This window comes from Lissotriton helveticus, chromosome 3_1 (genome assembly GCF_964261635.1).
Source record: "Lissotriton helveticus chromosome 3_1, aLisHel1.1, whole genome shotgun sequence".
In the NCBI taxonomy this organism is placed as follows: Eukaryota; Metazoa; Chordata; class Amphibia; order Caudata; family Salamandridae; genus Lissotriton; species Lissotriton helveticus.
Window position 1 is genome coordinate 588,050,437 of NC_136061.1, and position 13,474 is coordinate 588,063,910.

The following is a 13,474-nucleotide window of genomic DNA, read 5'->3' on the forward strand; positions in this document are numbered from 1 at the left end:
TGCACCGTGTATGTTCCTTAAAATGCAATTTTACAATTAAATAGCTTATTTTTGTCTCCCATCTTCAGACCTTATTGGCTTACTTCAGTGGGGGCAAAGTGTACATTGAGAGACACATATGTATTTCACTTGAGGACTCTAAAATCCCTCTTTTCTTTCATCATGGCAGGCAATAGGGGCCCGGCTCAATGAGGTGTGTCACAGTGAGAGTGAAAGCCCGGCCAACCTGCTTGGCCTTATTTATGATGAAGAGACCAAGCGAAGGCTTAGAAAAGAGGATGAGGAAGAAGACTTTTTAGATGACAGTAAGGAGAATCCCTTTACTACAAGAAACCCTGCTTGTAAGGACCTCTGCTTTAGGAGCACTTACTTCTTTTCTTTTCTCTTTCATATTCTTTGCTTTTAAAGTACCTTGTTTTCATGAATGCCCATCTATGTGCTGTGTCTGTTTCCTTAAGTTCTTATGTACTTTAGGACTAATTGTTAAATGGTAGAATAGTTTTAGAAGAATAAAGACTGAGACTAAAATTATGCTGTCACTAAACCCAAACTCAGAGCAATCTAGGGGCCCTGTAATTTTAAAGGAGAACTCCCCAAAGAAAACCAATCCTCCACCTTATCATTATGACCTTTCCAGAGCGTTTTATTTTTTCTGAGGTACTAAAGAGGCAAAACTAACTTTTATTTAATGGGGCTGTCAAATGCTGTCTTCATGACTGACACCTAAAGAGCTACATTAAATTCACAATAAATGTTTTTTTTTTGTAAAAACTTATCCCTCCATGGCATATTTTTGGTACTGGGTTCTAAGGATTTCAAGCTTATGAGATCCCACTCTGAACATAAAGATCATGCTTACTGTACTTGAAAAAATACCATTTATATCTAGGTATTTTCTATATGGGTATACACAGTTTGTTTCAGAAGTTCCTGAATTGAATGTGTACATTTCAGCAGGATAAATCCTGCTCCCAGTGTCCCATATTTCCTAGATCTTGTTCCTTTGCCATCTATAGAGTCATACTGAGAAAAATATTGCTCAGTATTGTATAGTCAGAGACCTGAGGCCAGCAAGTCAGCCCAGCTTTTGCTCACTTTCTCAAGTCTTGCCACTTCATGGTTTCTTTTTCCATTACCCCGAGTCTTTTCCCTGTGGCCAGTGCTATATCTGGGTTCAGATAGTCAATCCAAGTTCTGACTTCCTAAGTCTCATCCCACATAGCGGACAGACTCATAAGGTCGCCCATTGAGCCTCCACCTGCAAGTACCTCCAAAAATGCTGTTCACACCGCAACTGGTTTCTCATCTGTCCAGACAGAAACCTAACACTGGCCAACTATTCACTACTGGTTGAATCTCAATCTCAAGGCTTTCATACCGGAAAGAACCATAGAAAACTGCCAATGCGTCACCCTGGCCATCTTAGACTGAAGGTGAGCCATCCCATTCCTTGTGTATTGCCACCACTCACTTCTGAGACCAGGTAATGTTGTAGCAGTGGATAACCCTCTGATCCTAAGATACTATGCCAATAGTTCATAATTGACAGCATGAGTTGCACCATGCCATATGTTGTCCTCTCTTAAGGGGCTGGGATTGGTTTGCCACCAATCATTCATTATTCCCAGGATGACCATAGGATTTATCTAACTGTACATGGGTAATCCATAAAACCGAATCAAGATAGACAGGAAAATTAGGTTAGGCACATTTCATATAATAACATGTCTCATGTCTTACTGTTTATTCATCTTGATCGCTCTGTACTATTTGTTGCACTTTATTCTGTGTAATTACATATAGTGAAACCTGCAATTCAGATCAGCATTCAGTAGGATGGATTATATACTCACATATATGACACTGAATGTAGCATTTAAGTGCTCATTGTGCTGCTGCATACAGTATTCAAAATGACAAACTTTCTGACAAAACAGTCAGGCAAAAACCTAATCTAGAACTACTTCCAAATTGTAATTGTTTGAGCTTAGATGACAACCAAAGGTGTTATTGGTATATAAAAGTGTCTATTGAGCAGATTAGTTAAAGGCACCAGAATTGATAATTTCTAGTTTCATTAGTGCACCACGTCAAATATTTAGGCTTAAACCCCACTATAATTCAAAATAGGCCTGTACAGTTTACAAATTTGAAGTTGTCACATTACACAGAAGAGTGGTATATGGCAGAGCAGACTGTAATTTTCTTAAATTGCAAACAGCACCTATCTGTAAAACACCTGAAATCAGTTGTCTAAATTGACAGGTCTCACAATATGTTTTCTGTAAAAATGTTTGCAGGACGGCTGTTTTAGTGATCTGTTTTAGTGATTTGCTTTAATGTCGGGTGACCGCTGGTGCCCAACTCCAAAGATTCTATGTTCTTTTTGTGTGAAAAAGACAGAATCTTTGCGCTGTTGTAGATGCCTCCCTTCCCTTACTCTTGTACACATGCGAGCCTTAAAAAGTTTATATATTCACTGATATTGCAACCAGTGAGTAATCATCCCTGTTAATTCAGTGTGAATTTGGCAAGGAAAGGCTCCGAGGATAGCTTTGAAGAAGAATGTAAATTAATTATAATGTCATAGATGCAGATTGATTAGTTATTGTTTTTGTGTACATAAATGCCATAATAAGCAGTTATGAATCCATAATGATGTAAGAATTGTGAATGAACATCATAGCTGTATTCTTGTGTTCCATGTACTCTATCTAGGTTCCCAGACATAATGACAAATGTCAGGGAGAAAAAAGTTCCCCATTAAGTAGAGTCGCATCACAAGATGTGAAGCAGGGTTGTCTGAGGAGGAGGGGGTCAGCGGCAATTATTAATAACCTCTTAGTGCAAAATTGAACCATACTGCACAAAGTGACATAGAGGAGTTTAGGGAGGGGGGTCCACACCCTCTCAAGGGGATAATGCATAGTCTCCGGAGTCCGTGCTTAATGTCGACCAATGCTCATCAGATACCTTTTGCTTTTTGGGTGTTTATGTAATCCCCTTCTACTTTCTTCTGTGAAGAGACTTACTCTCAGCTTGGTCCCAACTAGGACTACTGTACGCCATGATTCCACTGAGAGGGAAGTGACCCAAATCAACGAACCGGGAAACCACCCTGCTTTTTTGGGGGGGAGGTGGAATATCACCAGTTTACACACTTCCCAAGAGGACTGACGGGATATGCCAGTTCAGGTTGCAAAACATGGAAGACCTGAATCCAAAGAAGTGCCAATGACTTGAAATCTCACACCATATGCAATTAATCCACCAGTGTCACTTTGCAGCATGAACAAGAGGCAGGTATCCCTGCCGCGGCATTTGTTTTCACTATATACTGTTACACTTGTACTAATCATCAAGGAAAAGTGTTTCACCAAATGCACTGCCTAACTTCAGCTGTGTTATATCTGGGGGTCTCTAGTTGGCAATGGTATTCACCTTTGTCCAAATAGGGACCCTTACTTCTCAGTCAGGATAAGGGGATTACACTCCTTAATAACCCCTGCTCACCCCCTTGGTAGCTTGGCATGAGCAGACAGGCTTATCTCAGAGGCAGCGTGTTAAGCATTTGTGAATATACACAGTAATACAGTGATAACACTACAGATGGACACAACACAGGTTTTATAAAAAATAAGTATTCTATATATAGACTTAAACAACAAGACCACAAATGCCAAAAATCCATAATACTACACTTAAGATTACTTAAAAGATGATCAAAGTCTCTTAAATCAAGTTGCTGTTAAATGCGGTAAGTTCTCAACAAAGTACCTGGATGCGTAACGCAAAGTGAACGAAAGGCTCGCAAAAGGGGAGATGCGTCGGTTCCGTGATCCGGGGGAACGGTTGCGTCCTGCCTCAATGCTTGCGCAGAGTAGGGGACTCGTCGTGAGCCTTACCGGCGGAGGTGATGGGTAGATTCTCGGCTTGCGGGCCCGTTGTGGTGCGCAAGATGGCGCCTTGATGCTGTGCGATGATCCAGTTGTGATGCGAGAAGATGGCGCCCTTGATGCGGCGATGCGATGACGATGACGCCCTGGCAGCCTTACGATGACTCTGTACTTTGGAGCCGCGACAGGCCCTGCGACGCGCTTCTCTGGCGATGCAATGGCGACTCTCTCGATGGCGTCACGCTTCTCCAGCGATGCGACAGCAGGCAGCTCCGATGAACACACGCTTCCAGGGAGATGCGACGAAGGCTCGCTTCTTCGGCGTTGCGATGATTTCAGCTGCGGCGGCGACACGCTTCTTCTCGATTCATCGCTATTCCAGCTCCCAGCGGCACGCAAGTGACTGGAGTCAGAATTCCCAGCAAGGAAATTCAGGAGGGAGCTGGAGGTGAAGTCTTTTGGCCCTGAGACTGCAGAAGGAGGAAAGCACAGTTCAAGCCCTTGAAGAATATTCTGTAGAGGAAAGTCCTTACAAAGTTCCTTCACCTTTTCCTTGGCAATGAAGCAACCACTGCAGGCCAACCCAGCAAACAGCACACTGGCAGAGGGGCAGTCCAACTCCTGCAGCTTCCTTGGTTCTTCTCCTTGGCAGATAGGTTTCTTGTTCCAGAAGTGATCTAATTTCTTTGGAGCAGGGTCCCAATACCTATACCCCAAAATCTTTTGTTCTCTGAAGGCAGAGAGGCCTCCGCCTAGTTCAAACCAGTTCCTGAGCACTTTGTTGACATGACTCTCTTCTTCCTTTCACTGAGCAGGGCAGAGACATCAGCCGCCCCACAGGAGGTGGAGCCAGCATAGGGGAGGGAAGACACAGCTCTGGAGCACTCTGTTGACAGGATTCCTCTTCTCCTTTCATTGTGCAGGGCAGAGACATCAGACAAGCCACAGGGGGTGGAGCCAGCATTGTAGAGGGAATGCCCAGCCCTATTCAGGTCCCTGGTGCACTCCTACCTCCCATCTGGATGTAAATCTCCCTATTCACCACTGGCTGTCCCAGACCGTCTCCTGGAATTTCTCCAGCCCTGTCACACACAAACCCAGACAAGGAATACACAACTCAGCAGAGGCGGACTCAAATGGTTAGGCAAGCAAATACCTGCTTTCTAAAAGTGGTATTTGCAAACACAGGATATTAAAACCAACTTTACTAAAAGATGTATTTTATTATTCTGAGTTCAGGCATACTAAATTCGAATTTCTACCATGTTCCCTGAATCAGTTAGGATTGTAAGAATGTAACAATCTTAACTGCCCATTCTGGCTTATGAGAACAGGTAGCCTTCAATAGTGAACAACGAAAATGGGTGCAATTCACTATTAGAACATGCTACACACATCAGAGCATGTCCTACCTTGTACTTACAATGCACCCCGCCCTTGGGCCTACCATACGGGTGTCTAATATGAAGCAAAGAGAAGGTTTAGGGACTGGCAAGTGGGTGCACTTGGCCAAGTCGACATGGTAGTCACAAACTACACACAGGCCTTGCAATGGCAGGCCTGAGACACACTTTACAAGCTGCTTCTGTGGGTGGCACAACCAGTGCTGCAAGCCCACCAGAGTATTTGATGTACAAGCCCTGCGCACACATGATGCACTTTACTAGGGGCTGACAGTAAATCAAATAACCCAATTGTGGAATAACCAATCAGTACATCAATTTAACATAGGGAGCACTTGCACTGTGGCACTGATTAGCAGTGGCACAGTTCCCAAAGCATAAATCCAGCAAAAACATATCAAAACAGAGGAGGCAATCCGTCAAAAATTGAAGGGAGACTCACGCCAATGATGTCAGGTCTGACAAGCTGCTTAAGCTTAATGAAGGTCAGGGTTTGCCATTGTTGGCTAGTGATTGTGTGCTGCACCAGAAAGTAAAGAGTCATGGTAAAGATGGTACTGTCAGCAGTAAGTCACCAATTCACGGAAAAAGAATCCTCTGGTGAAATAGTATTAACTAAATCTAATTCACCTACTTTACAACACACCTTCTCTGTACAGTCCTGTCCCATTTCACTAGAATATGAGGGTCTGTGGAAAAATACCTGCATTGTGAGCACCCTGGATTTTACATGTGTTTGTTTCCTCCTGAGCCTCAAGATCAGCAGTAGATACTTCTCCCAATGTGAGTTAGGTGAATGCTTAATGTTTCTTACAATCTTCCATGCTGCTTCTCCTTAGAGAGGTCTTGGAGTACTCAGCATATGCCTCTGTTGTTTTAGAGAAACACAGTTTAGCATTTTGAGCAGCATTAAGGCTTCCAGGCATCATCTTTTTGCCTCAGTCTCGGTTGTGGATGAGATGTGTTCATTGGGCCTTGGCTATTTAGTGGAACTAGTTTCTGGTTTTCTTCTTCAGCTGCAGATCAGATATGTCCAAGTTGTAGCAGACTACATTAACATGATCTGGTATGTAAACAAACAAGGAGTTGTGGAATTCAATCCTTGTTTAAGGTAGCTCACGAGCTGTGGCAGTCAGCCATAACAGAGAAATTGTTCTGCTATTATCTTAGCTACTGGAATTGAGAACTAGACAGCATACTACCTAAGCGGATTTTCCTCAATACATCAGTAATGTCATCTTGATAAAGGTGTAACTCGCAAATGGGCCATCCCAGAATTAAGCTATTTTGCCACCAGGGTATGCTAATAATTCTGTACACCAGAGTTTCCTCTTCAGTGGATGTACAAACTCCAAAACCCATTTATTCTGGTACCTTCTATGCCAAGAGTGATTCCCGAAATTTGAAACCACATGGCTCATGTGATCCTTATTGTCCTAGATTAGGCTCTTTGCTCCTTGAATCACCATCCCCTGCTTCTCAGAGTTTTCAAATTCTGTCATACATGACTGAGCTGCTTTTCCCTCAAAATAACTACATTTTATAGCATGTGACCCCCTAAAACAACAGGGTTCAAGTCCCATTGTGTCTGTAATTGACAGATGTCAGTTCCAGACACCCACAATTACTGCTTCTGGTGCCTCGGCACCAAACACGACAACGTCGTGGAACTTCTGTGCCAAAACGAATGGTAATTTGAGATTTAGAGGCTTATCTTGCAGTCACCAAATTCAAAAAGTTGAATATACAGTCTCAGTCAAAGTTGCGAGCACAGGCTCCCTCTGACTCCTCACACCTGTCATCAGTGTGGTCATGGGGCTCAGGTAAGTTTAAAAAAATCCCATAAGAAACATCAAAAATCTTAGGATGTGTCTTTTTTGTCCCACCACTCCCATCACTCTGAGTTGCATGACACTCTTGGAGCCTCCAGGCTATAAAATCGGTCTCCACACCTTGAACTGACACCTCCAAAGGTCCCAAACTAGCCCAATCCATAACAACAGGAATGCCACAACTCCATGAACTTCTCCTGCCCATGGATAACATTTTTGGTGCCTCACCAGGTACCTCTAGAATGCCTTTGGGTACCATGGTCAAGGTGGATGCAAGCTGGCTTCCTGCAGCAGGTCTTTCCCTGGTGCACTCAACCCCTGCCCTCATTCGGATTCGGGCCCATGACCAACTACAACCGTGCCTGAGGCACTGACTCCACTGTCTCTGCAGTTGGTGCCATTCCAGTCCCCACCTAGAGCGCTAAGACTGACGACACCAGTCAATTTCCAGATGCCGGACTAGGATCCAATAGTCTTTTTGGACTCCAAAATGAGTCCACGACCTATGCCCTGGCACAACGCTTGCTATTTTCCAGACTACACTCCACATGCTGCTGACGATGATGTTCACGGTGGGGCCTTCTATGACAATGGGGGCATTTTTGCAGTACTACAAGATGCCAGTGGTGGTCTAGATCCTCTGCAGACATTGGTCTTTCCTAAGCAACCCAACCATAGCAACAGAGTTCTTTACTTCATTTTGACAGTGATCTGGTGAGTGGCGGAAGTCTTAGACATCAACTTGCCAACTGAAGAGGTCGAAACTAATGAGCTCACTGAAATCCTCAAGCCCACACAAACAACCCCTTGTATCTTTTAATGAGACATTGATGGGTGTGTTGGTTGGCACTTGGGCAAAACCAGGTTCTTGCCCTCCAATCAGTAGGCAAGTGGCAAGGCAAAATAGTCCCGCTGCCGGGGACCAAGATTTTTTAATTCAAAATCCCACCCCTGAGAGTTAAGTAGTGCAGGCATCAACCAGCCGATTAACCTTAAATCCCTTCCCAACTAGACACCCGCATGTAGCATCTATGAGAATGGAAACATTTGCAAAACACAAGTTCAGGTCGGTCAGCCTTGCCTTATCAGTGAATACATTTTGTATCCTTAGCAAGTATTCACATGCACTGTCGGACAAGGTGGCTGAGCTTTTGCCAGGTGTTACAGATGACATCCGAGTCACATTACAGCATCTAATCTTGGAGGATAAGAATGCAGCAAAATACACCATCAGATCTGGCCAGGACATGTCCTACTATTTGAGTAGAGCAGCCGCCACCAGTGCGATGCTAAGGTGCCATGCCTCCACAGGTTTTTCTTTAGATGTCCAGCAGTCCCTAATGGACATGCCATTCGTTGATTCCTGTCTGTTTGGAGTAAAGGCAGACCTGGCCGTAGACATTTTTTAAAGAGAGCAGGGCCACAGTGCATTCTCTATGCCTAACTCTGCCTGTCTGCCAGTTTTCCCAGACCACTTGCCACTTTCGCAGCTTCAGACCAGGTTACCAGCAGAGGCACCAATATTGGTTTCGGCAGCAACAACAGTCAACCTTCCAATCCTTTTGAGGATGAGGCAGGAAAACAGGCTGTCAATCTCCAAGCTCTCAGCAACAAAGCTCTCCTGACACCCCCCACCATTCCCCCCCACAGTCACCGCATAGCCACTTTTAAAACTTTAAGACCAGATACGCTGCAGAAAGGTACTTGCTCCCCAGCTCGCTAGTCTGACTGAAAACTGTATTTTGCACACAGTACTGTTTAATTGAACAGAAGGCAATTATATTGTTTTTGAGTTCCCTGCTAACTACATGAAAAAGCATCATGAAGTGCTTTTAATTGCACACTGTACCTCATGTTTCTCGGTTCTGAACCACTGCTCTCCCTGGTCCACCGCAGCCTCTACTTGCTGATTGTGTGGAGAGAGGCGTGGTTGATAATTCCTTATTTACACTTCGCCGTTTTCTGAATGCCATTTTGGGAGTGATATGTTTTAGTCACTCACCCGAGCACGCTGTCTTCCGTCTACTTAAGCGGAGGATGGCGCCGCCATGCCAAAGGCAAGCCCGTCTGCGCCCGTTCGTGCCTGGACCACGCCCAGCGCACGTCCCCTGGGCCGGCTGTCCTCAGATGCAGCAGAAACCATCAGGTATTCCACTGAATTCCTAATGGCACTAAGACCAAACAGCGAATGTCCCATTGGTCCTAATTACCCCATACTGACCCATCCAATCTGTCCTAATCAGAACGGGGGCTATAGACTAAATTCTGTGACTAGCGCAGCTGACACTGTGACTCTTGATCAGCAAGGTAGAAAAGGTGGCAATTCAACACATACACATACAACATGTTTGTTACTAAACACCAGATCTCTAGTGAAACACCATCTTGATTTTTCTGATCTGGTCCAAGCACAGCAGGTGGATGTGGCATTTGCATCCAAAACATGGGCACATAGTGGCTCCGGCCCAGAAATTGTAGCAGCCACCCCACCCGGATTTTCCGTCTATCGGCTCGACAGACAACTAAAAAAGGGCAGAGGGTTGGCGGTCTTTTTTCATACTCATTTAAAGACTACATTTAAGCCATTAACCACCCCTGGTTTTGAAGTTCTAGCCTTTTTGATTTAGCTGCCGGACTCGCAGCCATTTAAGGGAATGTTAATCTACCTCCCACCAGGACCTAGAAGTGGTTTTGCAGAGGAGCTTAGCATGATTCTGGAATCACATATCCTTAGTACTAATTGTTCTGTGTTAGGTGAATTTAAATTTCCATCTGGAAAATGAAACTAACTCAGTCTGAACACATTCGTGGTATCAATCAACTTTAGTGAGTCTATCTTTAATCACTAGCTTTGCCACGCATAGTGGTGGCCATATACTAGATGGAATCTTCTCCAACCATCCTGATACTAATCAACTTTCATCTCTCCCCCTCAGATGGTCTGATCACTGGGCAGTCAACTGGCAGACAAAGATCAAGAAAATAAACAGGCATAGAGAAACTCACCATTAGAGCCTGGCACAAGTTACAGTTGAATGAATTAAAAGATGCCCTGACCGTAATACTGTAGCATCCAGCAGAAAATCTGGAACAGTGCATGGAACATTTTTCACTCTGGTTAAACTCTGCCCTAGACAAAGTAGTACTGATCAAACCAAGAACTACGGTTAAGAAAGTCTCACAGCTGTGGTATAATTAAACGCTTAGGACATCTAGGCAGTATTGCCGCAGGCAAGAACAGAAATGGAGAAAGAAAATTGAAGAGGAGGAGAAAATACATTATAAAAACAAACTAGCTGAACATAAAAAACTCATCACAGCTGCAAAAACCTCCTGCTACACTGAACAGATAAAATCAGCCTTTGATGTCCACAAACCTTTCTTTTCCATTATAAAAAAAAATAGTGGTACCAACTAGCCACAACCCTTCAATAACAAATCCAAACTCCTGTGACACACTGGCCAACTTTTTCCAAGAAAAGGTTGTAAACATTTTTCACAAATTCAATGTGGGTAGGACGGCGAGCGAATCAGACGGGCAACCATCAACTGCCACGTTAGCTCAGGTTAGTCTTTCGAACTTTTAAGCCTCCCTCAATAGAACAACTCACAAAGTTAATTCCATTAATTAAATCAAGTGCTCCACAAGACCCCTGCACTTCTAAAATAATGCACATGATCTCTACACAAATAGCACAAAATATTGAGAAACTCTTTAACAAGATGTTTGCCGAGGGAATTTTGCCTTCTGTATGGAAGCTGGCCTCTGTTCAGCCTCTGTTAAAAAAAGGACAACCTGGGGACATTCAAGAAAGGTTGGATAATGGGGGACAGTGGCTTTGATCTTGCTGGACCTCTCTGCGGCGTGCGATACGGTCAACCATGAGGTCATGGTTGACTATATGCAGAGCTTAGGGATTTGGGCTACTGCACTAGGTCTCCTTCAATCCTTTCTTGCAAATAGACAACAAAGTGTGGTACTGGGCAACATCTCATCAAAGCCTTTCTCCTTGACATGCAGAGTCCCCAGGTCTCATCCCTGAGTCCTACATTCTTCAATCTTTATGTTACGCCTCTGGCGACACTCATCAAAAATTCTGGTTTCTCTCTTGCATCATACGGTGACAACACTCAAATTGTGGTGTCACTAACGAAACCAGAAACTAGCTCGAGCTCTGCATTTAAGACCTGCCTGAGTGAAGATAGCCATTGGATGGACAATAACTGTCTTATATTGAAAGCCACTAAGACCGAGGTCATCATCTTTGGCAATAACCACTCTTTCTGGACGCCGGCTCGGTGGTTGCCTGAGTAGGGCCCTCTTCTGGAACCCTCAAGTAAAAAATCTTGGTTTCTTGTTAGATAACGAAATGAAGCTCAAAGATCAGGTAAACAAAATTACATCAGCCTCTTTCTGTGCTCTGAGGCTGGTAAAAAAGATTGAGAAATTCCTACCCTCAGAACTATTAAAAACGGTGATCATCGCTTTAATACTCTCAAGGATTGACTATTGTAATAGACTCTACCTTAACCTTGTGACAGGTCCCCTGAAGAGACTCCAGACTCTACAAAATGCAGCTGCACGTTTCCTTTTTAAAATTCCAAAATATGAATCCGCTAGAGGAGCCATTAAGAAATTCTATTGGTTAACAGTTAGACAACGCTGCAGGTTTAAAGCATTAAATCACTGCATGGCCAGGGACCAATACTCTTTCAGGAGAAGCTTAGTTGGTATATCCCATGGAGGACGCTCCGCTCTGGCGCCGCCATGAACCTGACTGTCCCCTCATTCAAGAGGATCACTTGGGGCAGAAGGAGCTTTTTCAGGACCACTGCAGTGCTCTGGAACAGCCTAACATTGACACTAAAAGCCGCTCCCTCCTTACTTGCCTGCCTAAAAGCCTTAAGGACCTGACTAGCAGACACCTAAACTCAGCAAGACGCCTCCTTTCTTTCTACTAATCTGCCTCGGACTCGCCTCTGATAGTGCCAAGATGCCCGTGGGAATGAGTTTGTGCTCTAGAAATTACTTTTACATTATATTAGATTGCCCCAGGGGGCACTTAATCACCTTTTCAGCAGCATCACGTCTGACCACGGGCGGTCCAGATCGTAGAACATGGCTATTACCTACCCTTTGTGTCTGGGCCCGCGGATATGCCACAACTCCTCCTGGAGGACCTCTTGCCATACTCCAAGCAGAGTCTCTGGCTCTCTTGACCAAGGAAGCCGTAGATAGGGTGCCGGCATCAGACATCGGGACTGGTTGATACTAGCATTATTTTCTGATGCCAAAAATGAATGGAGGCCTCCATCCCATCCTGGATCTTTTTCGTCTTAACTTCTTCCTTCAGAATTACAAGTTCAAAATGCTTATCCTGGCCCAAGTTCTGTCTGCCCTTGATCCAGGAGACTGGATTTAGGTTCTCAACTTGTGGGACGCTTATTTTCACACCCCGTCTGGCGGTGCCACAGATGCTATCTACGGTTTGAGGTAGACCACAAGTATGTCCAATTCTCAGTGCTACCTTTTGGCCTGACCAATGCAACTAAGATGTTCACAAACAGTGGTCACAGCTCATCTGTGGAGGTTGGGAATAACATTCGTCCCATACATCGACAACTGTTTGCTGAAAGCGGGCTTGCCTCAAATGTTCTTAAACCACCTACAGAATACGGTCAACCTGTTGACAGTATTGGGTCTTGTCATAAACATGCGGAAGTCGCACCTGATTCCCTCATCGTGTCTCCCCTTTATTAGAGCCATCCTGGATACAGTGCTTTTCCGAGCCATCCCACTGCTTTAGCGAGTCCATGACATGCAGGCTATTATCCCTAGCTTTAAACCTGCAGCCTGGGTCTCAGTAAGATTGGCTCTGATGCTTCATGGCTTCTTGACCTTCTTCATTCTCCTTGTGAACCAAGACAGGTGGCACATGCAGGCTCTGCAGTGGGCTCAGCACCAATGCAATCTATCAGATTCATTCCAGCTGTCGAAGGAGTATGTGAAAGACCTGCAGTGTGTCTGCTTTAAAGCAATTGGACCCATAGCAGACACCTCTCCCTACCTCCACCCAGAGCTAGCGGTCGTGAGGAATGCAGCGTTACTGGGTTTGGGAGGTCATCTGGGAGAGATGAAGATCAGAGCACTCTGATCCCAGCAGAAGAAGAACTCCACATTGTCTTGATGGAGTTGCAAGTGATTCTCTTTCCACTGAAGGCATTCCTCCCAACCATCAAAGGGTAACAGATACAGGTGCTCACAGACAACATGGCCACCATGCGGTACTGAAACAAATATATTGTTATGAGGGAGTAGGTCCTGTGCTTAGAGGCTCTACAT

The 13,474-nt window shown here is 44.6% G+C and overlaps 1 protein-coding gene across 1 annotated transcript in view; it reads left to right on the forward strand.

The window, feature by feature from the left end:
* The window catches only part of UNC80 (unc-80 subunit of NALCN channel complex), a 2,761,828-nt gene that overhangs the window by 1,032,081 nt on the left and 1,716,273 nt on the right, over nucleotides 1–13,474 (forward strand). The window contains exon 23 of the mRNA XM_078680564.1: nucleotides 170–341. Within this exon, the coding sequence (XP_078536690.1) occupies nucleotides 170–341 (172 nt within the window). The remainder of the gene's footprint in view (nucleotides 1–169; nucleotides 342–13,474) is intronic.